The sequence below is a fragment of the Enoplosus armatus genome, chromosome 2, assembly GCF_043641665.1.
Source record: "Enoplosus armatus isolate fEnoArm2 chromosome 2, fEnoArm2.hap1, whole genome shotgun sequence".
Classification (NCBI taxonomy): domain Eukaryota; kingdom Metazoa; phylum Chordata; class Actinopteri; order Centrarchiformes; family Enoplosidae; genus Enoplosus; species Enoplosus armatus.
The window spans coordinates 16,394,315-16,420,446 of record NC_092181.1 but is presented as its reverse complement, the minus strand read 5'-3'; the positions used below and the strand labels follow the sequence as shown (position 1 = coordinate 16,420,446).

Genomic DNA, 26,132 nt, shown 5'->3' with positions numbered 1-26,132 from the left:
AAACCATGAAAAAAAGGAAGAAAACATACTGTGATTGCTGTGAATGGATGGAAAACATAAGCAGACTTGTCAAGTGACTCCCTCTTATTCATAAACAGTGACAAACAGCACAAACAAATCCGCAGACATAAAAACAAACAATGTTGAGCACTGCAGAAGAAAGAGGCCTCTGCAGAGATCAAGGTGGGACGGCATGAAGCCTCATTTAAGTGCATGCTTTGAATACCTTGACAGGATTATGAGGTAATCAAATTCAAAAGATATCTGTTTTTTCTCATAAGCCAGCAATACTTGTATTTCCTTTGTATTTTGAAATGTTCATTGGTACTCTATCCAAACATTTTGCTTTTGTTGTTTGCTTTGTATGGTTTAATTTAGGCCTTAAAGGCCCTGAAAACATATTCTATCAATCAGATTCAGATTTATCCTCTGAAGACCTCCCTCCTCATTGCTCACTCCCCAACAGTGTTGACAAACCATAAATTATGTGCCATGTTTTCCCCTTTGCCCCTTTTCCCCCCTGAGTTAGCCTAAGGGTAGGGTGGCTAACTTTTTAGGCTTAAAAAAGGTCTATCTTTATTTTTGTGGAACTGTCTAACTTGCAGTAAACTGATATAAAAGCAAAATGAATACTAGCCTAACACTACAGACCAATCTCAAATATCTTTGTGAAACCAGCCCCCGATCAAACCACAGCCCACACAGTCCTGATGAAGCAGGATGGGGTTTTTGAGAGTTAAGCGCTTAATAAATAACAACTAAGAAGGTTTATAGGTAAAAGATTATCTTGCAAAGAAATCATTTGAAACCACGTTTTCAGGAGCTTTAAGAAACATTTTTTCACTATCCACTGATTTAAATTCATTTAGAAATTTTAACTCTCATTTATAAGCTGGTGAGAGGAGTGTCACAGAGTTTAATGCTGCTGACCTTCTGCAGCTCCTCTCTTAGCCAGGAGGGAAGGGGCTGTCCGAGACGATGCAGCAGCTTTGACAGCTCCACGTTGTGTTCCCTGTAGTACCTGGAGAGATATGCATGTGCCTGAAGAGAGAAGAAGGGAAGGAAAAAGATGGAAGAAGTGGAAGGGTGAGAGCAAAGTAGGTAAGAAGATGAGCAGACATAGACGGGGGAGTAAGGGAGATGGAGTGAGGAAATAAAACAAATAGGGAAAGGATACAAGTTGGTGAGTCAGGATTTGATAAGTGGTAGATGGGGAAGACAGAAAGTATAAAAAGACATAGGCAGGAAAGGGGGGAGAGGCATGAGCAAGGAGAAAAAAGGAAGGATAGAAGGAAGCAGGAAAGGGGAGGAGTGCAGGTAGTGGAAAAGGGGTTGGTAGGAGGGATATTTAGAGGAGAAAATAAGAAAGGCAGCATGGGAGCAGGGGGCAAACAAGATTTTGAGAGAGATTAATGATGTGCCACCATCTTTAGATTAGTTTATTTCTTCTCAATAGGACTTTAGGGCCACTAAGTGCCGAGTGGTAACAGAGCTAAGAAAAGAGAGGTAAGAGAGAGGGGGAAAATTACATGAAGGATGCATGAGATCCATTATCTCTCTCCCTCCTGTGTGCATCCCTCATCTCCCCCTCTCGTGTCTCTCCTCCCTGGTGTTCCCTCCATCTCCTCCCTCCTCACCTGTCCTCTCCTTCTGTCCCCCTGGTGGAAACTCAAATACAGTTTAATTACAGGTGACACTGAGGCGCAGCCATTAGCCATGTGTCAGCACATGTGGGAAGACAAATTGTATCTATGTGTGTTTGTCTTCATGTGTGAGCAAATGTGTGATTCATTGTCGGCAGCTCCGGTCTCTCCTCTATGGAATCAGTACCCAGGACAAAGATTTATGGATTGGATTTTCTCCTTCTACCTTTCTCCCTCCATCCTAATCCCCCCGCCTCCCATCCTCTCTCTCACGGGTGTTGTGTCACTATTGAGTCCTCATAATTAGGTTGTAACTTTCTGGCTGGATCTTATTGGCTGACAGTTTCCACCCCAATGCTGAGTCCTGTGGGAAATTTTGCCACAGCTAAGGAGGGCACTGTGGGCTGTCACCGTCAGTCAGGCTGCTGCCTTTTCTTTTTTATTTGTCTCTTTCTCAATGCATACATCTTTTAAAAAGTAATTTTAATTAAAATCTATTTTAATTAAAATGCATAAGTTTACCTCTGGCTCCATAGGAGGGTACTTTCTGCCTTTGCTCTTCCCCAAACATTTTGTCTTTCCTCCCTCAAGGAGCTGGCACCAAAAGCCCTTCTGAGGGTCAAACCTGAGAGAAAAGAAACAGAGAGAGAGAGACAGACAGAAGAGAGAAAGAAGAGAAATCTTAATTTAAAAAAATGAACGAGTAGTTCAGAGACATTGAAGAAATTACAGTGGGGCCATCTTACACTCACAGATCAGACATAAATGTCACTACGCATTCAACACACTCTCTGTCTGTCTCTTACTCTTTTGCTATCAGTGTCTCTCTGACTGTCGGGCTGTCTTGTTTTATCTCTCTCTGTCTCTATCGCCCTCCCTCTCCAGGTCTCTCCTCTCCATTGTGCAGCCTGTATCTCTCGCTCTCTATCTCTCGCTCTCTATCTCTCGCTCTCAATGCAGACACACAGTAATCATGAATATTGTATATATCCACTGGTAATGAATGACATACTAGTTCTTTATGAGATGGTAAAATATAATTAGAAATATGCATAGGCTATAATTTGTGTTGTTTACTCTCTTTAATGTAAATCTAATTTAGAATTGTGGTTGCTTTACTTATTGGTTGGGGTTCATTGTGAGGAAAGCAACTGTGCCAAAACGAGTTTATGAATTTTTTTTAAACGTCCCATATTGTAGAAAGTGAGATTTCCATGTATTTCTTGATTAGAAAGCAGGTCTAGGAGCTGTCAGGACTTCCGTAAGGTTGTGATGTCACAACTATACAGTCATTGCACTCAGCCACGCCCCCAGCAGGTCATCTGCTTCAGGCACACCCACGAAGTACAGGGACACACTCATCCACCCGCTCAGTCCGTCTAAGTTATTCGACCGCTTTGCTAAGGACTACTCTTCAAGTCAAGTTTGCCTGAAACGGCAGAGGGTGAACCGAGGGGCTGCATAAAGGGCCAGTAGAAGATAAATAAGGACTTTTTTGAACTGTGAATCATGCAAAGCTACTCTAGTGGATGTGTGAATATGGGACCTTTAATATACTAGTCCATTTTTATCAAATACTTTTTATTTTAACCATCCAGTTGAACCTGGAATTGGATTCTTGAAGCTACAACCTACCAATGGATGAAAGCACATTTATTTTCTTTTTAAAATTACTTCTTTTGCCCTCCAAGATCCCCAGTGTGGGGACACCAGAAGCACACCTGTCTTTTTTTCATTCTTTTTCTGTGATTATTTTACTTTTATGCATTCATTTTATTGATTTACTGATTTCTATTTTCATTTAAATGTGACAATACATTTGAAAAATGTTAAATATGATCTAGTATCTTCAATAAGTTCCTATCTAATAACAGCGTTTGTAAAAAGGGAGCTGTCTCAAGATCAAGACTCACTCCAGTAAAAAAAACAAAACATGGTGGAAGGTTAGCTGACTGCTGTGATTTACAGGTACATGAATAGGTAAGGACAGTGAACACAACTTCACTGTTGGAAAGAGCAGACATCAGAAAACATGGCTCCCAAAGAGACACAATAACAATGATATAAGAGAGATAACATATAATTACTGGAGTATGTACAGTACGTGTGGGCCTGAGAAGGAACTTAAATTCATTACTGAATGTAAAAAACACAAAACTGAGGGAGAAATATTTTAATAAAATCTGATGCCTTTATAACATCCCCATAATGGCTCTATGGGCATCCCTTATGAAGCCAAACTGCCTCTCTATTAGCAGAGTGCAAATACTATTGCACCCCAGCAGCATGTCATGTGACAACCCATCAAGGAAAAGAAGCATTGGGAGATTTTCAATACTCAGTATATATAGTACATGCATGAATACATATGCATGTATTAAGATGTATGTATATGTATCTTTGTATGTGTATTTAAGTGTATATGTGCATGTGTATACAGCATGTATGTGTATGCCTGCACATGCACTGTTTATTTGGATGTATGTTTATCTACAGCATATATTATGTCGATTTTTTTTCTATGTATGTATACATTTATGCAACTTGTGTATGCTGTATAGTCATACAATGTGCAGCTAAAGAAAAAGTAAAAATATATACATTATTGTTAACTGCTATTTGGCAGTCAGTGTATGAGGGCTAATGTGAATGTGACTGAAAGATGCAAATATTGTTCTTTATCTGCATGCATCAGTGGGTGAATAAGAGAGAAAAAAAAGAGTTAAGTGGTTCTCCTTCAGTTTTCCTCTGACAGGACAGGAGGAAGAAAGGACAGGGGGATTAAATAAATAGGCTGCAGTGTTGAGGATCTGTCAGACCGCTGCCATGTCAAAAGAATGAGAAGGAGAAAAGAAAGATTAGGCTTTTGTGTAACTCGGTCTTCACCAAAAACACACACACACTCAAACCACACACACACACACACACACACACACACACACACACACACACACACACACACACACACTCACAGCTTCCTTATTATTCTGTCAAAATGCATCTCTTTACAAATTATTTGTATGCATGTGGGCTTGTGATTCAAGACAGAGGCACTGTCTGTCCCAATCTGAGCTACAACTCTAGATGTCCCTGTCTGGAGATTTGAGGGCTTGCAGGCAGATTGCATTCTGATGAGTGCTGCTTGAGAAATAAACAGTTTACCACTCCTCCCAAACTCACATGCAAAATCTCTAATGAAGAATGAGTTGAAACAGAGCATCAGGCTCTTTTGAGTTGTATTAAAACTCTAGAGAATTTTGTTGACATGCATGTTTTAGGCATCCATTCCAACATATTCCACATTATGTTACGTTATTATCTGAATACACTGGTTGTGCAGTGTAGTATATCTGTAGTATAGAATAAACACATGATGCTGTTCTCGAGTTTAATTAACAACTATTGAGAATATGCCTCATATGCTGGTCAATCCAGCTGGTCTTTATACGGCTACATCAGAATATTTAAAGGAACTGTACTTCCACATTTCTTATTTAAGGTTAGGGTTAGGGTTATTATTTGAGTATATTAACAGGATATGCTGTATTTGTGGTTGCAAACATCATAAATCACAATTAAATCCCTTATTTCTGTTGTGAAAGACTGCAAAGAATATGTTTAGTTCATGGAAGTTGCATTAGTTATTTATCTTGGTTACTGGCAAAGGTGTCTTAGCTGTTTTAGTTCTTTTGGATTGACATTGTGCAGTGCACTAACCTTTCATACTTTAAGTTATTCAGACAGCTGTAGGTAGGAAGTGTAAGTGAGACACTTAATGCTCTGTTGGGATCTGATCCGAGGCCAGTGACTCAGGGGACTTCAACACTTGACTTGTCTTTTGGCAAGAGTAGGCATCATATTGTTATTGCTAGAACAAGTTTGTCTATTAATAATGTAATACAAATACTATTCATGAATGTAAATATATATTATACAAGAAAAGTAATCAGATGTTGATATTCCTAATATGTTTGGAAGTGATGCCTAAAATAGGAGTGTCAGCCTCAGCCAGATGTAAATGTCTATCACTGATTAGATCAGATCAGAATAAATAAGGCTTATTAAGTCATTCCTCAATAAAAGCAATGCAGTGCACAAAATTACCTGCTATGTTACCTGGTATTATTTTGTTTGCCATTATACCTAATAATTTCTGCCGTATCTATACTTAAATGTGACAAATTTGAGGTGAAATGAATGCCTCCATTCATCAAGTTACCCTCCCTTTCTTCATTGCTGTTTCTCTTCTCTTTTTTGTCTCATCATCTCTTGTTCATCTTGTATCAATATCCTCTTTGCTCACATACTACCTTTTTTTCTTTCCTTCAAATACTGACAATAGCCCAAACCTAAACCTGTGAAAAGGCGGTCATGTAATGGCTCAAAGCAAGTAGTGAGCCACCCATCTGCTATTGGCTGATCTTTGGTGCCAGGTGATGTCACTGTCTGTTGTGCTTTTCAGAGAATGGGACCACCTGGCACCAAAGACTGGCAAAGAGGAGATGGCCAGTTTAGTGCCCTGCTGTTCACCAGTAGATGTCAGGCTTCACACAGATTGTGGTTTGGAGTCTCGTTACAGCTTGAATCATTTCTATCACAGTGCACGGCAGGTGAAAGGCGCCCTTACTCCAGGACGCCAGGGATCGAAGAGAGAGAATGCAAGAGAGACTTACGTAAGGGCCTGGGAGTAGTTGAGGTGAGGAGTGACTCCCAGGAACTTCTGGACTTCATCCATCACTGCCGCAGGGTCAGTTCTCAGCTGATGGCCATCTATAATCATCACCTGCACACAGATATATTCGTACTGTAACACTGGGTGCTATTAACCAAATAGTTAGTGCATTACAACTCATTTAGGTGCTGGGTAAAAGCAAAAGCACGGGAGCAGCTTCTTCAGTGCAACTAGGTCCACTTTAATGACAGCCGAAAGTTGGAAAATAGCAGCTGATGTAATATATCACTTTACTCTTTTTCTTCTTATGGTGTATTGCTACTAATTCCTGCAGGCAATGTACAAAGTGTAATTAGTAGTATTTACCATTCCTTCAATTATGTCCCCGACAACAATGAACATCATTAAAGGAAGTTAATCTCAAAAATATATCTCATCTATCGTTCCCTTTCTCCAGAAGTTGTGATCAACAAATCCCATCTTTCAAAACCAATGCAAGGCTTTAACATTACATACTGTATGATCTGTGCATGTGTTTGGTATTATAGCGCAATAGAGTGCAATTGCCTGTATCTGTGGCCGTGCATACCTGGTTAGCAGGGTAGTAAGTGAGCCACCTCTCTAAGTGGGTGGAGTAGAGACCGGGGATGAGACAGCGGCTCTGCAGGGAGCGGAGCTCGGCTGGCGCTCCCGGTCGTGCGCTAATGACATCGTAGAAGGTGAACCGCAGGGCTGCGTGGTCCTCATGAGCTCTTTGATGCTGGGAAGGATAGCGGATACAACTTCAAATAACTCTTATTGTGCAACTGGTCTCATCTTAAACATCAAGCAATATAATTACAACTTTGTCAACGTCAATTTTTATTGTGGACAATGACATAACATTTGAGCTGGCACGTTGTTGCTATTCATGTCTCATTAGTCAAACAGACTTAAAAATAAGATTTCAGGTTCTTGTGACATTTCACACATACACACAAACATATAGATGAGGCTCATTAACTAACACACTCGCAGACAGAAATCAGTGTCCAAACAGTCTTTGATAAAGAACTCAATTCAAATCAATCAAGAGATGAAGCATATCATATGATGATGAAGCAGGCAGCTGTAGAGTTAAAAAATAATACACATACAGTCACTGGCATCTGCTATATTCTGTGATTGTGTGAGTACCTGATACCAGCTGTAGGCCCTGTCAGAGGGGTTGATGAGCAGTGTGATGATCTTAGCCTTGGGCAGCAGGGCAGCAGCTCGCCGTGGGGACTCCTCTGAGGGGAAGTAGTTAGCGCTCTTCTCAAACAGGAAGTCCGTGCTAACATTAGAGGGCACCGGGAAAAACTCCATGTACCTGAGGCAACAGACGTGCAGAAAATTGAGGAGAAATATAAATGCATACACTCATGATACACACCTCATACACAAGTGACACAGCATTGCTGCAAACTCAGTCACCCCAGAGTGTATGCTGCTAACTTGTTTCAAAGTCAGATTCAAGTTCTGAAGTCACAAAGTTATGGCCTTAATCTGTGCTTAGACAATGAGCCTAAAATGAACTCATACAATATAATTTGAACAGTGTTTCATGAAGAACTTTCAGAGTTAAGTCTTTTCTGGATGACTTCGGAGACTGCACCAGCTGTGTCTCTGTAAGCTAAGTAACCCATTTATGGGTCAATTTAGGCAGCCATATGTTTGTTGGCTTATGTTTGCAGGCTTAAAAGATCATTTTGAAGACGTAGCTGAACTGTTTTGAACTACTTAATGTATCATTGAAGTGTGCAAGACACATAACAGTCAATAACAACTTGGCAAAATAAAAAAAAGGTTATTTATAAACTTTAATTTCACCTTAGTTTCTGGCTAATAAAAAGAATGAAAGACAGGGGTAAGTGGTTGTGTGTGTTTGTGTGTATTCTCACCAGTCAATTCCTTTGTGGTAGTTATTGGTGTTGAAGAACTGGACCTCCTCATAAGTCTTTGGACTGGGGAAGTTACTGGAGATGGAGGGATGCATGAGTAGGAAGAGATAAAGTGCTGTCGTTCCTGGAAGAAAGGGCATAATTCATAACTGGCTCGTTAATTCAGCTCAGCATAGAGTAGTCTGTGTGTGTGTGTGTGTGTGTGTGTGTGTGTGTGTGTGTGTGTGTGTGTGTGTGTGTCAGCTTGTGTGAGAGCTGTCATCCACTGATCCATACTGGATGATTTTTCCCTCCATAAGATTTATATCTTGCTGAGAATACACTGTGTGTGTGTGTGTGAGTGTGTGTGTGTGTGTGTGTGTGTGTGTGTGTGTGTGTGTGTCTGCAAAGATCACAGACCTGCCCATCAAATGATTCAAAACCATTTGACACCAATCAGCACTGGGGCTCTGGTCATGCCCTCTGTCTCACCCTCAGCAGCTCTCTTTTCACCCCGTTCCCCGCACACTTACTCCCACACATCCTGTTACATCTCCCCCCTCACCCTGTTTCCTATTTGCTCTAACATCTATGACATGTGAGACATACCCTGTTCTAAAATGAGAATTTATTGTACTGTAGTCGTTGTTGGGCAGCTAATGTTGCTATAGTGACCCCTCCTCTCATTTAGGAAATTATCACCCGGTTAATTAGCATCATTACGGGACCTCCTCACCTCTCACACCAAACACCAGCAATTACAATTCCTGAAATCACACGAAGGCAACACGGATGGATCCAAGTGGCGTTTATAGATTTTTAATAATCTCCTCTTCTTTTTGTCTCAGAGACAAAGTAAGAAAAAGAAAGAAGGAGAGGGTGGTAGCTCAGTACTGTATCTCTATGCATCTGAAATAGATAGTGTGTGGGTGGAAGAAAGGAGGTAAGAGCCTCCTCCTTTGTCTCCCTCTGACAGGACCAAAGGAGCGAGGGGGATTAAATGAATGGGCTCTGATGTTGAGGATCTAGACACCTGGGTACACAGAAGGAGTCTCTTTGTTGCATGTGCACATCTGAGTGTATGTTTGCGTGTAGCTTACCTGTTTTCTGTGGTCCTATGACCATGAATTTAGGTAACCTGTCGCAGGTTTTCTCTTTAGACCAGATGTCTTTATGCCGTTTGTCATCGCATGGGTTCTACAGAGACACAGACAAAGGGTTAGCGGTTTAACGTAAAGATGTACATGTACTACATAAAATATACACGCCCATTCATCCACTGCATGGAGGATTTACTTTGTAGAATGAAGTTTTTGTTATTGTGTCATGCATACCACTATTCCCAGCCGGCATGGGCCTAAACAAGAGTGCTGCATATACATTTTCAAATAATACTATAGAAAAGTCAGCTTGAACAACTTTACAATCAAATCCTAAACAATCAGTATAATAAATCAGAGTAAATACTAGCAAAAAGTCCATCTTGCCTTCTTTTAAATCATAATTTGTAGACTACAAAAGAAAATGGGTTTCACTTTCCACATCACACAGCTCACACAATCTGTTTTCTCCCTGAATGTTTTTGGATCTACATAACTTATTCCAAAGAAATGCACAGTAAAAAATGTACAGACAAGTGCAAAAACACACAAGCCCAAGCAGGTGGGCAAATACCCACGCATACACACCTGCCAGAGTGGGTTCCTTTGTTCGGGAAAAAGCTGGAAATACTTGTGCGCAAGCTGCACGGGGGGGAGTGTGTGGAGTTTCAGGTTTGTCCACGAGCGAAGAAAGGAGGCCAGGTGGACGAATGTGTAAAGACCCAGTCGATCATTGCCATAGTTAGACAGGTGGGTCATGAATATACTGATCTACGGTGGAGAAACAGAGACAGAGTAGGGGGGCAGAGAGGAAAAGGGAAAGGAATGGAGAGAAGGAAATATGTAGTTATTGTGTTGTGCAAAATTGCGATAAAGTCAAAATCTCATTTCCCAAGTTCCCATGTTTGTGAAAAACTGAGGCAGCGCAGTAAATCTAATTACTGTTGCAGTGGCTGCAGTGGAAAGCAAACAGATTATTTCTCAGTGTGTGATGGTTTTAAAGTCACTAACAGAGCAGCTGTCCACCGAGCATCAATATTTGTTATCACTTTGCAAAGTGACACACTCACTTTTGTTATGTAAGATTATACATTAACTTTCAGCGCAATACAGTTTCAAGTATAAAGCGGAAAACAGATAAAGTGAAACTGATGTATTCACCACTTCTGATAGATAAAGCTGAGAGAGGCAGCACAATACTCCTCATAGCCACTGGGTGATGGGAGAGATGCGGCTACACACAGGAAAGTGTGTCGTGTGTGTTCATGACGGTTAATGTGTGAGGGGGAAGGAGAGGCTCAGAGGGAGTGAAGGAGCGATAGTGTGTTGGTCCAGGCTATCTGTCTACGCCTCAGTGCTTTTATAGGCTGATCAAAGAGACAAGCTAAGACAGCTGCTACAGACAAATGCACACACACACACACACACACACACACACAAACACACACATGCTTCTTTTGTGATTGGAGGGAGCTTGGGGATGTGAAGAGTCTGGATGAAACGGTAACACCAGCCATTAAGATATGAATTATTTGGTGGATGTGAGCATGTGTGTGTCTGTGTGTGCATGAATGATTGTGTCTCAGTATATTTGGGAGAATGGCTATGAATGTGAACGCACACACATACACAGAAAGACACACACCAGCACACACAGTGAATTTCTTGGTGACAGAGGACTGTCGGTGCTCCTCTTTAACGCTGAAGGTTGCCGTAGATACAAAGCGACACAGTGTCGGGGTTTGATGGATCAGCGTCCGGCCGACCTGGAAAGCTGTTCAGAATACTGATCGCCCCCGAATACTGATGGGAGGAATGTGTGTGTGTGTGTGAGAGAGAAACACAGTGGGAGGGAGAAAGGAGGAACCAGACATGTGTGTGGCTTGTTGTGTGTGTCTTTGTGACAAAGAACGCAGCAGAGAAAGAAGAGAGAGGAGCAAGGGTATGTATGTCAGAGTCATTTTTTATGTGTGTGTGTGAACGTAATTGTTTATGCATCTGTGCGTTTGTGTATGCCAGCGCATTTGTGTGCATCTGCCACCACCTTCTTACCTTGTGCTCACTTTAAGCAAACCAGCAGCGCACCATCCAGCACTGCCGGCTTTATATCAATCTAGTTGATGTCAGAGCAACAATGTGGAACCCCTGTCAAGGCATCACCAAGCACTCAACCAGGAACAACCAGGAATAACAGAAACACCAGCCAGTAAGAAATGTTTGCTTGCTCCTCCCTCTTCGTAGCATGAATGGAGAGCTTGAAGCACTACTCTTAGAAATGTGTAAAATTTAATTTGACAGTGTCTCACCAGAAACATTTATTCACATTTGGGATTGAGAGGGAATATTTGCAATGGCATGCTGCAGTAGTGGAGGATGGAAAATAAGAGCATGATAGGAATGTTGTACGTTGAAAAGGTTTTGGACTGATGAACAGTGAATGCAGACAAATCTGACCTGTAAATAAGATGTTATAAACCATTTCAAGTCTCCCACCTCTCCCTTTTTGTGTTGTTTTGTGCTTTTTCTTTTTTTTTAAAAGCAGGCAAGGTGATCAAAAAGTGATTTATGTTCCCTTCAAACCACTCAATACCTTATGATGTCTGACTCAGGCTGTGAGGGGACGTGTGGTGCACTGTATGTATGAGAGAGAGAGAGAGAGAGAGAGAGAGAGAATCTGAGTGTTATTGAACATGGAAACATTCATTATGGAGCTTAAGCACTGGCTGCCAAATTAAACAAAGGGGGAGAGAGAGAAGATGATTTGTGTTTGTAATTGGAGAACGGCAGAAAAAAAAGGGGCGAAAAAGTACAGAGAGCAGGGTAACAAAGGGAAAGACAGAGAGAGTAACCTTGGCAGGTGAGTCTGAATTAAAAAAAAAAAAACATAAAAAAAAGCCACTTGAGAGAGTGTTAATCTCCCGACACAGTGCAAGCCCTTTTTGGTAGAGGAACTCACTGCGGCTAAGAATTCAATTAACTGAACCATATAAACCTTTTCTCTGTATCTATTGCCACGTCTCATTTCCTGAATATTGGATTGCTTTGAGTCCCCTATGTGCCTTTAATAAGGAATACTGTGCTAATAATTTAACACCAGAATTGGGCTCAAATCATACTTGGAACGTGACTGGGAGAAAACTGTAAAAATTAGAGGAATAAACCCAACCCTGCAGCGTCCCTCTTTTAATCTTTGTCCCTTGTCTTTTCTTCTCATTGCTCCTACGCAGCTTCATTTCCTCCTTCTACTCTCATCCTTTTAATGTCTTGCTCTCACTCAATCTTGTCTGTTCCAAAAAGTCACTTTTGTTTTGTTTTTTTTGCCCCCCCGCTCCCCCTCCGATCTCATGCTGACCTAGATGCTCTGATGAAGCATGTCAGTCCAACATGGAGTAATGTTCTTCAAAATCCATGCACACATGAACACACAGGCACACAAACACTCACTTACACACACACACACACACACACAAATGCCATGTCTTAGAAGATTAAGAGAACCACCAGTCATGTATTTGAGTTTGTGACATGTTCCAATCCCCTCTAACATGATTGCATTTTTGAATAAATGACTTGTTTTTTTCCACATTCTGTCTATCTATCTATCTATCTATCTATCTATCTATCTATCTATCTATCTATAGATAGCACTCTCTCACTCCCTGTCCGTCTCTGCTTTTTCTGCTGCCTTCTCTCTCCTTCAATGTGTAGCTGTAGCAGCCTGTTTCCCATTACAGACCACTTAGTTCCACATACATTTCTCCCTGATTGAATTGTTATTGCTACTAAAAAGAAGCCTACCCCCCCTCCTGGTTTCATTCTCTCTCCTTCATTGTCATCGTCCTCTCTCCCCTTCTTGCTCTTGCAGTGTCCCTCTCTCTTTCTTTCTCACAGACCATCTCGCTGTCTCTGTCTCATCAGTGGATAATTGAAAGCTGAACGTCAATACAGCAAATGATTTCGATTCAATTTATTCTGCCTGCTCCAGTCAACATCTTCTGGCCCTTTCCATGCTGCCGTTTTTCACTGCTTTGCTCTCACTTTGTAATTTCTCCTCCTGTTTGGATTGTAGCTTATTGTGTGTGTGTGTGTGTGTGTGTGTGTGACTGAGAGAGAGTATGTGTGTGTTTGAGAGCCTGCATGTGTTGATGAGCTGCCAAAGCCTTCAGTAGCAATCAGCAGGACTCCGGAGAAAGAAAAGGAAGGAGTGGAAACGAGACAAAAAGAAGTGTGGGAAGATTCACACCTGTGAACAAAGTCAAGATGAACAGGTTGAAATTTAGAAAAAGAAAGAAAGCGATGGAAGGCCACCAGAGCCCTGGACAGGAGAGGAAAGGTGAGGGATGTGAGGGTGAGTAGTGGGTAAAACAGAGAGCTATAGGAGGGAGGGAGATTGTGCTGATATTTGGTGTTTGGCTAATAAGCTTAGTGGCAGAGCTAAGCGCTAAATGTCAGCCCTGATATATGTCTACAGCTCTGCTTATGTCAGCTAGACACACATTTATACAAAGATACACATGCACGCATATGCAGATACTTGGATGCTGACACACAAACATATGCACTGGTGTGTGTTTATGTGTGTGTGTGTGTGTGTGTGTGTGTGTGTGTGTGTGTGTGTGTGTGTGTGTGCGCGCCTGTATGTGCATCACTTCCTCTCTGTATGTGTCTGGATTCTCAAGTGACACAAGATGCCGTGACCTGAAAATTAAATCTCAATCTGTCTGCCACCTTCTCACCCTGCTCTCCCTGTCTCTCCCCTGCCTCGCTCTCCTCTTCCCCTCCCTCCCCCCCATCTCTGTCCCCCCTCTCTCTCACCATCTCTCTGGCCATTTATTGGGGAATGACTTGTGCCCTATTGGCTGTTTGCAGAGTCTAGGTCGTCCAATCGATTTTCGAGCTTATGTGAGACGGGGAGCTCAATGATTGCTGATGCAGCCAGGAATGATGCAAAAGTATCCAAACGCACATAGACACATGCACACACGCACGCAAGCACACACAATACATGCACATGTACACACACGCATGCAATATTTTGGTTGTTGTCCACCACAGTGAAATGTGATTTAAAGTCATTGAATGTGAAGTGACAATGTTACCAATGTGCAGATCATCAAACAATAGGAAACCCCCGGGGGACTAAAGCAGGGAGCTACAGAACACTATTGATTACACGCACAAAGTGCACACACTAATGAAAGCGTTTGCGTCTGCAAATGGAAACATAGCAGGGAGAGGCGAAAATAACTCATCAGTCTGTATGTATGTGTGAGCGTGTGTGTGTGTGTGTGTGTGTGGACGTACGTCATGGCAGATAGCTCTCATTAAATTCTTAAAAATGCTTTTATGTTTAATAGGTCTCTTCATTAAGAGATACAACAAGAGGAGAGTTTCATCTCTTATTACACTGATGAAGAAAGGGAGGCAGTGAGAGAGAAGGACAAAAGATTGTGGAAACAGAGGAAAAAAATGTAATTAGCCTCTGTGTGTTTCTGGCTTTCAAGAAGAAATTCAAACCCTTATGTAATATATATGAGTGTGTGTGTGTGTGTGTGTGTGTGTGTGTGTGTGTTTGTGTGTGTGTGTGTGTGTGTGCGTGTGAGTGAAAGACACAGAGAGGGACAGTGAGCGTGCAGAGGCATGGTTTGTGAGCTCATGGTTTGTGAGCTCATGGTTTGTGAGCTCATGTTGAGATGACATCACTGGTGATGCCAGCAAATACGTTATTAGGTCCTTTGAGCAGCTATCAACAGACACAGCTACACAAACGTAACACATACAAATTATCTATAGAAATATTTCTATCACTAATCATGACCTCAGGAACACGCATCTCACTCACAACAAAAATGTAATGAAAACAATGTGATGGAGGAGAATATGTGAGGTATATTATTAAAAAACAGATTGCTTCTACCCAAGCTCAGTACAGTCAGGAAACTGAGGCATTTCAGTGATGGAAAATATATTTATATCTTTGATGTAATTTGGGTATAATATGTACTTCAATATAATAATATTATTACAATGCTTTTATACAATAATTTCTTTCTGTTTTGTTATACCTTTTCAAATGGATTACATTTACTGTAATGTTACCTAATAATAAATACTGCAGAACTTGGTTTATTCATATTTTATTTCTACTGTATTTTTCCATTGTTGCTAATTGTGTTCTTTTAATTGCATTTTGTAACCCAGTTAAGAAAACTGGGTTAACAAATACAGTTTATCATTATTGTTGTACAAGGCTGCTTTAGCACCACACTATTATAATTCTAATGAGAAACACCAAACTTTCATTACCAGGACCATCATTACTACCATCACCATTAGTACATCATCAGCATTCCTGTGTCTGCTAGGGAATTATGTGAGAAAGGAGTTACCATATCATAATTACTGTAATGTTTTGGGCTTCCTTAATAAATGAATGTAACCTTTGAATATAAGTCGGTATGTTCGGCTAGCCAATGTTTAAACATTCTGCCTGCATAAATATGTTTTGTTTTATTCTCAAGTGGTACATCCTTGGTCAGGTACATGCGTTTATACATCTCCAAATAGAACTGAATAATATATTGATGTTTTAGGGACATAAGGCAGAAGCTGAATGAAAAAGCAAGGGTTCTCACATTGCATTTGCACTTAGAGCATGATGGAGAATCTGAGGAATAAACTGAGTGTTTAGAACATGGAGCCTTTGGGTAACCCTCTATTGGATCATTTGGTGCCTTGACTTTATGGAGTGTTTACTCTGGAGGCACTCAGTCCAGCCATCATGGAAGAAGCTCCTCTCACCAACCAAAAGGCAGCCTGTGGTCAGTGTGTGATTATTTGAACAGGAAAAGTTTTAAAGGGGGAGGTGGGAAAATGTAAATTTTATAAGAGCAAGTCCATGATTTTAATTCCGTTAAAAGTGGTCATGTCAATATTTTTTACGGACTGCGTGCTTCCATGCCTGTAAAGATTCCAGCATCTTTTAAATCTCCAGTAAAAAAAAACCCTCTTAACTGTTATAGTGCCCTGTCAGAGTTGACAACCTTGGCATTTCCTTTTTACAAGGCACTCAAGGAAGTCTTTACTTCTGATATCTTCAACCCAAAGATAAAATATAATACTACTGTTATTCCTCAACAGCACGTATGTTTGTCCACTCATGTTGGCTTGTGCTGCTCATGCTAACTACGACAGAGTTTTGCTAAAGGCCACATAATTATTAGGCCCAATCACAATTCATTCTATGAAGCATGTTCAAAATGGCCGTGAGAAGGACTTTTACAGGCACAAGTGATTATTCATCTGGTACATTTTCCCCACTGACTCCTTGCTGTAACAATATATTACAAGCAATTCAGCCCAAATCACTCCACCTCCCTTAGATAGAAAAGGGTAAATTACTCTCTCTCTCGTTTTTACTCCATGCCAGCCACCTAGTTCTTTGTCTATTATTAGAAAGCCATTGTCCCTGCTAGGGGAAATGTAAAACACTTCACTTCATGTGTATCAGAGGATCTTTTTTTCCAGAAAAGTGCAACCTGATACAGAGAAGTTAGGGACATCACAATTAAGCAATCATAAGAGCTCTTTTGAACTGGGTATAAACTGATTACTGTTTTGTTATATATACTGTCAATTGAGAGTACAACAACAAGCTTATAAAGTATTTCTAAGCAGTGACAACATAGTGCTGCAGAAGACAGACAGAAGGAAAGAAAATACATCTAAATGAATAAAACAGTAATGAATGGAAAACAGAAGACACAAAGAAACAATGAAACAAAGAAAGAAATTAAAGAAACAAAAGAAAGATGTCAGGAAATAGAGACAAAATAAAGAAAATGAGAAAGAAATAATATCTTAAGAAAGTCAGACAGACAGAGACAAAGTGATGCAGAGAGAGAAGAAAGGGCTAGATTGGGTTGTTGTGTGAAGCTGCACTTGACTCTATGATGTTCGCTGAGTTTTGACAGCTCCTCTAGTTCGGCACTCCTCCACCTGACACTTCAATACAGCCTACTGCTCGTCTATGAGCATCTTTGTGTGTGTTTGTGCATGTGTGGTTTTAGTCAGAGAGAGATTGTTGGGGATAATTCCTGGGAATTTCTATGCGTACCTTTAACTGTGTGCATGCATGCGCTTCTGAGCACGTGCGCGTGGATGAGCATCTTAACTGCCACCAAAACCTAATTCTGTTCCTTAATTCAAAGTAGAATCGAGTTGAGCTGACATACACAGCAGGGGTAAGCGAGAGGGGGAGGATGTGTGTGAGTGTGTGTGTGTGTGTGTGTGTGTGTGCGTGTGTGACAGCAACCCCCCTGTGGTGAGACCTAATTTAAAGTGGGGAGATGAACACAGCTCCACAGTGAGAAGCAGCCCCTGACAGGAAAAGAGACAGACAGACACACGCACACACATACACGCGCACACACAAAGCAAAAATGAAAAAGAATGAACCAGACAGGGAGGAAGTTACCTTTACAGAGAGAGCGGGAAACCCAGTTGGTGCCTCTTTAAGGTGCAAAAATCAAAATAGAAAGTCCGCCCTGCTTCTCACTCTGTGTATCTGTTTGCATGTGAGAGTGTGTGTGTGATTGTGTATGTGTGTGTAGTTTCTCTGACTCACTGGGTTGAGTAGCAGAGTGAGAAACAGCTCTCCCCCACGGATGCTTTTGTCCAGTTCTTTAGGTCCACCAGGGTATTCCTTATAGTAGATGGTGTGAGTAAACAAGCCACACGTCTGACGAGGCAGCACCTACACACACACACACACACACGCACACACACACACACAAAAAGAGAAGTTGTTAATATCTTTCATAACTTAAGTTTACACAGGAAGTACAAATGAACAGTCAGCGTATGATCAGCAGGTACTAATTTCTAAGATTATGGGAAAAAAATGATGAATCTGTTTTCAATTAACCATCTCGACCAACTCGACTGCCGACAGCTGGTTCAGGTGTTATGCTATCAGCGGCTAATGTAGCCTCGAGCCGCTAGTCTCAGAGATGAGGAGTGGGCTACAGAGGTCTGGTAAACTCCACACCCACAGATGATTTATTTCATTTTCAAACTTCAAGTGACATCACTTGAAGACTACAAGACGACATTTATCAGATTTCGCACAGCTCCCTCTGGAGCCACAAAAAAGGCTTTATACAACTTTTTTCACATATGCAGTAGTACTCCCCAAGACTTGTAAACAGACTTTGATGTGTAAAATCTGTGGAGTTCCACTTTAAGTGGCATATGAAACCACTGTGATACAATTATTTGAGATTAAACAGGAAACTAAAACAGCTTGCACCATGTAAGGTTTTTTGAAAGTGCTGATCATTCAGCCGTTTCAAGGCCAAAGTACAAACAAACCAGGTACAAATATGACTTAAAATAACAAAAATATTGCAGCTAGCAGCATAAAAGATGACAGATGTAAGGAAATGTAAAGCTATAGAGTCCAACTTGTCTACATGGCAGTTTCCAAATATGAGAAGCAGACAGCAGAGGAGGTCAGGGATATTCTGATGTGTCGTCCAGCATATGGTAATGTTAGCACAGGTGCCACTTCCACAGGTGGTTCAAGTCACATTTTTGAGTGTAATAGACCCTTTTCACAGCTGGCATTTTGACTTGTCATAGGATAAAAAGCAAAGGTGTAATTAATTAAAGGTGTAATTAATTAACACTTAAATGGAATGAAGCCACCATTAAATATTATTAGTTCCACCTGTGCCTTTCCTGTAATGACAAGTCAACATGCTGTGAAAAAAGGTCTATTAGAGTCAAATTAGGGTTGTCAAAGGACACACGATTTACTGATGTGCAAGAGCCATGAGCTGTCGGGCCGAGATGACTTCACTGCAGCAGTAGAATGCCTATTTTCATGCAGGTGCATAGTATAAGGCCTTGATTTGCAGTGGTGTAGTTAAATCTTCCTGGGGCACTGTCAATTATTTTTTCCTCCCCTACACCTGTTTGGTATTTTGGTGACTCGCTGTTTACTGAAGCGGGAGGAGATGATAATGGATTACTTTTAATCCCACCTCGAGCAGGTGCACCGAGCACCCTTGGCCACGAAAATACCAAAAGTACACCGCCACGCGGTGAGAGCAGGGTCCCAGATGTTAATTTTTCAGATTCTCTTTATGGCTCCTAGTAAATCTAACAATGTTATGGTGGGAGAGGGTTTTAAAGGTGACAGCAACAGTGGATTCAACAGCAATGACATTGTTTTTGGCTTTATATTGTCATTGTTTACAGCTTACCTCAACTGTAATACTAGCATTCACATTCGTCAAAGTATCCACTGAGTTAGAGTCAAAAAGTATTTTGGCCGACATATATATTTAAATTATTTTATGCTGTAAAATAAATGCTCCCATACAGATATAAACAAGCACAAAAGACTGACAGAGTGCAGGATCAAGTGTTTAACAGCTGATTAATTAATCGCCTTTTCATTAGGTCATTAAATGAATTAAATGAAGAGAAGGGAAGAGACGAGAAGAGAAGAGAAGAAGGTCTTTATTGTGAGCTCCTTGTGGAGCACTTCTCTGTGTGAAATAGAGTAAAGGCTGGAAGCGCAGATATTGGTTTATCTATAAAACACTGCAGACTCGTTCACTCGTACTAACACACACACACACACAAGAGAGAGAGAGAGAGACAGAGAGAGAGAGAGAGAGAGAGAGAGAGAAGGCCACCAGAGCCACAGACACTCAGCACTATTTCACCAAACCAATTATCCACAGAGCTATAGCTCAAACTGATATAGTACATTTTAAAAAGAAATACACACACACAAGTATGCATGTTTGTGCGAGTGGAGTGCACACCCACACACACACACACACACACACAGACATACACACACACACACACACACACACACACAGCCCAATCCCATATCTCAGTCTGATTTGCTGTGATACTGTGGGTCCAGTGGGTGGCCCTCAATCTGCTGACAGAGACACCCAAACACCAATTTTACAGCCTCAAGACAACTTCCTGTCCTCCTTTGAGCAAACAAAGATGGAGCAAGAGGCAGAGGGGAAAGAGATTAATAGACAGAAATTGCAAGAAAAATTGAAAGTGAAAGAATGTGAAGGGTAACGAAAATGGGGAGGTTGTGAGTGATGTCCCAGAGTAACTTCACGAGAGGTCAGGAGGCTAGATGAATTATCAGAATCTAAAAGCTCACCAGCCGGTTTGAAGTGAAATTAGAAATTTTGTATGCAAGGAGGCGCACATGTCTACACACACACAAACTGCCTCTCAAAAAAATGTTCCGCCTGCATGAGCTAAGTTTTGAGTTTGTTCCCTTTTTCCTAGCCTCCTTTTTCTATTTAGTCAGTGCAGCATGCAATGTCTAGGAGCAAGAGATGAGTCTTTTCACTACTTTCCTACACTGCTTTCACATTGCTCCCCCGTCTTAACATATTTAACAGTCACTACTAATACATATTTGTGTATTTGCGTAAGTGAAAATTTGACAGAACAATGTCACCTCAAGGTCCATTGAGTGGCTTTCAATCATATCACATGATCTTCATCTGCTGTTGATGGGGATGAAGATTACTTTTAATACGGAGTCTTCAAATCGCTCAGAACAAAATTTGGACATACAAAACACCATGACAACTGGGCAAACCCATCTACTGATGAGGATCATGATGTGATTGAACGCTCCAGAATAGCTACTAAATTGTGAAACTCAACCAAATTGAGTGCTTTAAGGTACGATATTCGGCTAGGCCATGACAGTCATTAATATAAATTCCTTAGAGGACTGTGTCCCATCAACATATATTATCTTAAGGGACACTGTTGGAGGTTGGAGTGAATTGGGTGTAGCATATACTGGATGCCTCTGAGACTGGTTGATCACTCTAATTCATAGATCTGAGGTCCAGCTGTGTTCCCCAGAGGTAAGTTCATCATAACACGACTGTACTGAACAGTGTTACATGTGATTTTTTTTTAGTAAACATGTAAACCAGCATGCAACAGAGCAGGGTAGCCTCTCTGGAGAGTCTCTATCCAGAAGTGATGGATGTTTCCCTCCCTCTGCAGTCTGACTTAAGGTAAGCGACATGATCATCGAGTCCCTTCATTTCCTGACAAAGCTGAGAGACCAGGAAAGCTCAGCTGATGAAATCTCACTCTACACTTGATCATCGGCTTTCAGCAACAAATCTGATTTGCATGTATCCTTGCTCTCCTTCCAATGTGATTTTGCTGCATGGGCACAACAACAAGTTTAGTCCAGCCAATAAAAAAACGATTGTCTTAAGTTTTATTTGATAGACAGTAGAACAAAGTTAACAGCAATTTTTTGCTGGGCATTTAATTTTATTTCAGCCTCCACTTCCTCTTTATCTTTTCTTCTTGTACAAAACAAAAAGTTTCTGTCAGTTGGTTCTTTGTTGTTTCTCCTGTTTTGTATCATGTTGAGTGTTGAATGTGTGTTTTTCGTTCAGTGGCTTGTAATTTAATTCAGTGATTCACTGGCGCCTCTCAATACCTTACTATTGATAATGTATAATAACACATTATAGCCTGTCAAACTGTCAGCTTGTTATTGTATTGAAAGGAAGTAGGATTAAGTGGCTGTCTTTTATGACACGGTGACAAGATGTCAAGAAATAAAAGCAGACTTCTAGGACTGATTGGGAAATTGACATAGCTGTCGGTTCAAATTGTTTGCTCAAGACCCAAATACAGCAGAACAACATGGACGGGTAATTTTGATGTCAGATGTGATTGGTTCTTTTGTCAATAAGGGAGCAGTTGTGCACACTGACAAAGAGCCTGACTGACAAGTGAATGAAGACGAGGAGGAGGAGAGACAGAGGGAGGGATGAAGACAACTTGCTTATAGGTGGAATGGGTGACAAGAGTTTTATTCTATTGCTGTCTCAAACAGTGACTGATGAATTATTTATTGGGACATGAAAGTGTAAAAATGCCCTCATCCCTAGACCCTTATTCTATCATAGACATCCTGCACAAATCTCACCCCTTTAGCCACATTGGGAAGCCATTAAATATTGAATCTACATGGAGCTAAGCATGCTGTGGTGAGACGAGGTCAAAGTATTCATATCACACACACACACATATGCATGCACACACAGAGGTTACACACCACGCACAGCATCATTGATTTTCTGTTTAAGACCGCAAGAAACCATCAGCACACAATTTACTATTCAGCAAACACTTACTTGAACAAAGAGACAGTAGATAAAAACACTTTTTCAAAGTAAGACAAAAGAACAGAGCGGCGAGGCAACATTTCCAAACAGGCTCTTGTACTAAATGATTCTGTATTTAAGCTGGCTTTGATTTTGTTGCTCTGAGAATTTACAATTCATGGTTTTAATTTCAGTCAGATGAATTAAGCAAATCATTTTCCCTCCTGGCGGGCAAGGACACTACATAACGTGCTTTGAGTGTTAGGTTTGATTCATGACTTCTGCATGATCAGTGGTGTTGTGTTGAGGAAAGCACATGATATCACTCAGGAATTCTTCAACGATGCACTTTGTCATGTTTATCTGACTAACCCCCGACTCGCCTCTTTTTGTCAGACAACAAACACAGCTATGCCTCTGCCAGGCCAATATCTTTTATAAAATGTGTCTACACACGGCACCAACACTGACTTGTATCCACCAGCTATGGAAACACGAGCTAAATTATTACTACCTCTAGCCCTACAGAAGATAAAAAAGAAAATCAAAACAACAAAATAGTTAAATAGGAAAATATCAAGTAATCATAGAGATCTTTACCTGAAAAACATATTTTTAAATGAGACCTGTGGCAGTCTTTTGGGCATTCTGCTGAACAAAATAATATCTTTTCAATAATGAATATCCAGTTGGTAGTTGTGAAGGTGCTAATTAATTTTCATGTATGTGCAAAAATACGTCATTTGATCAAAGCGCATTTGTGGATGTGCATGTGGATGAGCACATTTGCATGTGTGTGCACCCCTGGGGCTTTTCACAGACATGTGATTAACAATGTTGTCTCCTCACCATGATGTTGTTGTGGATGAAGCCCTTGCGGTAGCGGGCAGGTTTGAGGTGGGGGTACTCTTCGGTGCTGGTGACCTGGATGTTCCACACACGTCTCCAGGCCTTGTAGAGCTGCAGGTGAACCGGGTAGACACCTGAGTGGTGAGGGGCCACGGCGTAGCCCATGTCCACTGGGATGTTGTGCTCCTGGAGGTGGTGGACATACATACATACGCATACACAGAGACAGACATGTATGTGAGGGTTATACACATAAACACAGACGCTGTAGCACATTTACAACTCTGACAAAGGACATGGTGGCACATAAACACACAGGGCCCAGCAGTCTGACCTTGCAGAAGAAGCGCGTGGTTTGTGATCTGTTTGTTACGATGCTGGCCTTCGGGTTGGAAATTAAAAAAAAAGTTTGTGTGAGCATGTGTATGTGTGGGAGTGTGAGGGTGGATTGTTGCTGGGTGCATCTCGCAGACTGATGGTGTTGTCCTTCGCTCTGACACACACCTACACACACTGTCAAAGCTAAGCATCAGCGGTCAGGAGATGAGGGAGTGGAGTGTGTGTGTGTGTGTGTACAATAGAGGTTAGGGATCACACTTTATGATCACGTTCACCTTCAACCACATGAACCAGCCATCCCCCACCTCCCTCACTGTATTGTATGTGTGATGCGACTCTCCAATGCGGTCATACAAATCATCTCTACTCACTCACACATGTACAAACAAAGCACAGGGAAACAAGGCAGAGCAGAGCAACAACAGCACTCGACCTTGCGGACTTCAGATTAAACAGGAGACATTAAACAGGGCTCAGCTGTGCCCATCATAATAAGTGCATCCCTCCCCAACAGGGATATTACCTTTTGTTTGTTTTGTTTTAGAAAACATTTTGTAAAAGCATTCTTATTGTTTATACAGACAGAAGTACATCTATTTTCCTACAGCGTTGTTGACCCAACCCTGTCCAGAAAAAATACGTTCACAGGCAACCAATTTGCATAAGCAAACATGTGAAGTGTATCCTTCCCTGATTGTTTTTTTTTTATCAACATAACAAGGATATATTTATATTGTACACATATGCAAAACATTCACTGTCAATATCTTCCACGTGTTTCCCCTACAGTATTGGCTTGTGGAAACTAAAACTAATTTTAAACCTCAACCTAGTCTCGCATAGCCAGACCTATCTCCAGACTTCTGGCTCAACCCACCATTGGTGTGTATAGGGGGGAAAAACACTCTGTTTTTACTTTTTTAACCAATCACAATCGTCTTGGGCGGTGCTAAGCCCGGGAGGGGGAGGAGAATTCTGACTGAAATAGTTAGCCAATGGCAGACTTCCCAACAGCATACATCCGGTGAGTCAGACTAACCTCAACCTAACAACTAGCAAGGCATAGGACATGAAACCCGGTTTCCGTTGTCTACGTCCTATGGTATAGGAATGTCACACAACGTAATCCAGGCAGCAATTATTTTTCCTAAAAAAAATAGAGTATGTAACATAGAGTGTATTCTTTTTCTGACACTACCAGCCTCCAAGTAAAGTCTAGTTACAGTAGAACAGTTCTAGCGCTTTGACTTGACAACATCATGTCTTTAATCTGCTGTGGCAAAGAAACAATCACTAACAGCAACAGACATCCTTGAAGAAAATGCAATCATGGGAAGAGAGCATGATTAAAAGAACACACAAAAAGAAAGCAACCACGAAATAGACAGCTGCGAGAAAGGTGCGTGCATACGTGTGTGTGTGTGTGTGTGTGTGTGTGTGGGTGCGCATCCATCTCACCAGAGCGAACTCCTTGTTGAGGACCATCTGCTCCAGCAGTGAGGACTCGTTGTGGAAGAGGTGAGGCTGCATGTGGCTCCACATGTGGGGGAACCACCAGAACTCATCCACATACTTCAATAGCAAATCGTCTCCTTCGTCCTCCTCCACCGTGCCTGCACACACAAAAACACACACACACATACATATATAAGGACAAAAGGAAAGGAAATAACATGTATAAATGCACATCCACATGCATATTCAGAGCGCATAAAAAATTATTGGTATAAACAACATCTCGCTGGTATAGGGTTATAAGGAGTATATCAACAAGCAACTGGATTATTTTTAAGTCAAGTTCCTAAATAAGGTAGCGGTGTGATACCATGGCGATAAAAAGGATGCCATAGCAATAACAAATGCTATGGTAATATGTTCAGATTTCTTCTAATTATAATTATGTTCAGTCTCACCTCTATTTTTCTTTTCCACTGGATCCTACTCTGTTGTTCTCTAGCGGCAGATCAGGACACTTTAACTAGAAAATCAATAAAATCTGTCCTTGGAACCGCAACAGAGCGTACAATGCACAGCAGTATGTCACCGCCTCACAAATATGTCTGTATTAATATTTCTCTGTAACTCAAAATCTAGAAATAGTATGAGACAAAAAAATATATATATTTTTTTATGATGAATAGCATAATTTATCACACAAACTATAATTTATAGCAACCGTGTGGGATTGATTACTCCTGCTAAGACCACTGTGCTGCAAATTCCTGTCTTTAAAAAAAAAAAAAAAGGTTTTATTTGGTAGTTTGTTCAGTGCTGACTTGAGTGTAATAGTCTTTATGTAGTTTACACAAATATACTTTTGTTACTATAAATTAAATGGGATTTTACTGCAATACACGTATCTAAATCAAATAATTTCTACAGAAATCTACATACTAAAAGCAATTGGTTCACATTGAACTGTGAAAGAT

The 26,132-nt window shown here is 41.0% G+C and overlaps 1 protein-coding gene across 1 annotated transcript in view; it reads right to left on the bottom strand.

Moving 5' to 3' along the window:
- The window catches only part of ndst3 (N-deacetylase/N-sulfotransferase (heparan glucosaminyl) 3), a 37,073-nt gene that overhangs the window by 198 nt on the left and 10,743 nt on the right, over positions 1-26,132 (bottom strand). The window contains exons 3-13 of the mRNA XM_070917375.1: positions 25,162-25,316; positions 23,365-23,550; positions 17,943-18,071; positions 9,905-10,087; positions 9,317-9,413; positions 8,238-8,361; positions 7,492-7,666; positions 6,905-7,075; positions 6,317-6,426; positions 2,166-2,268; positions 931-1,041 (exon numbers count right to left, since the gene is read on the bottom strand). Coding sequence (XP_070773476.1) covers positions 931-1,041; positions 2,166-2,268; positions 6,317-6,426; positions 6,905-7,075; positions 7,492-7,666; positions 8,238-8,361; positions 9,317-9,413; positions 9,905-10,087; positions 17,943-18,071; positions 23,365-23,550; positions 25,162-25,316 — 1,544 coding nt within the window. The remainder of the gene's footprint in view (positions 1-930; positions 1,042-2,165; positions 2,269-6,316; positions 6,427-6,904; positions 7,076-7,491; positions 7,667-8,237; positions 8,362-9,316; positions 9,414-9,904; positions 10,088-17,942; positions 18,072-23,364; positions 23,551-25,161; positions 25,317-26,132) is intronic.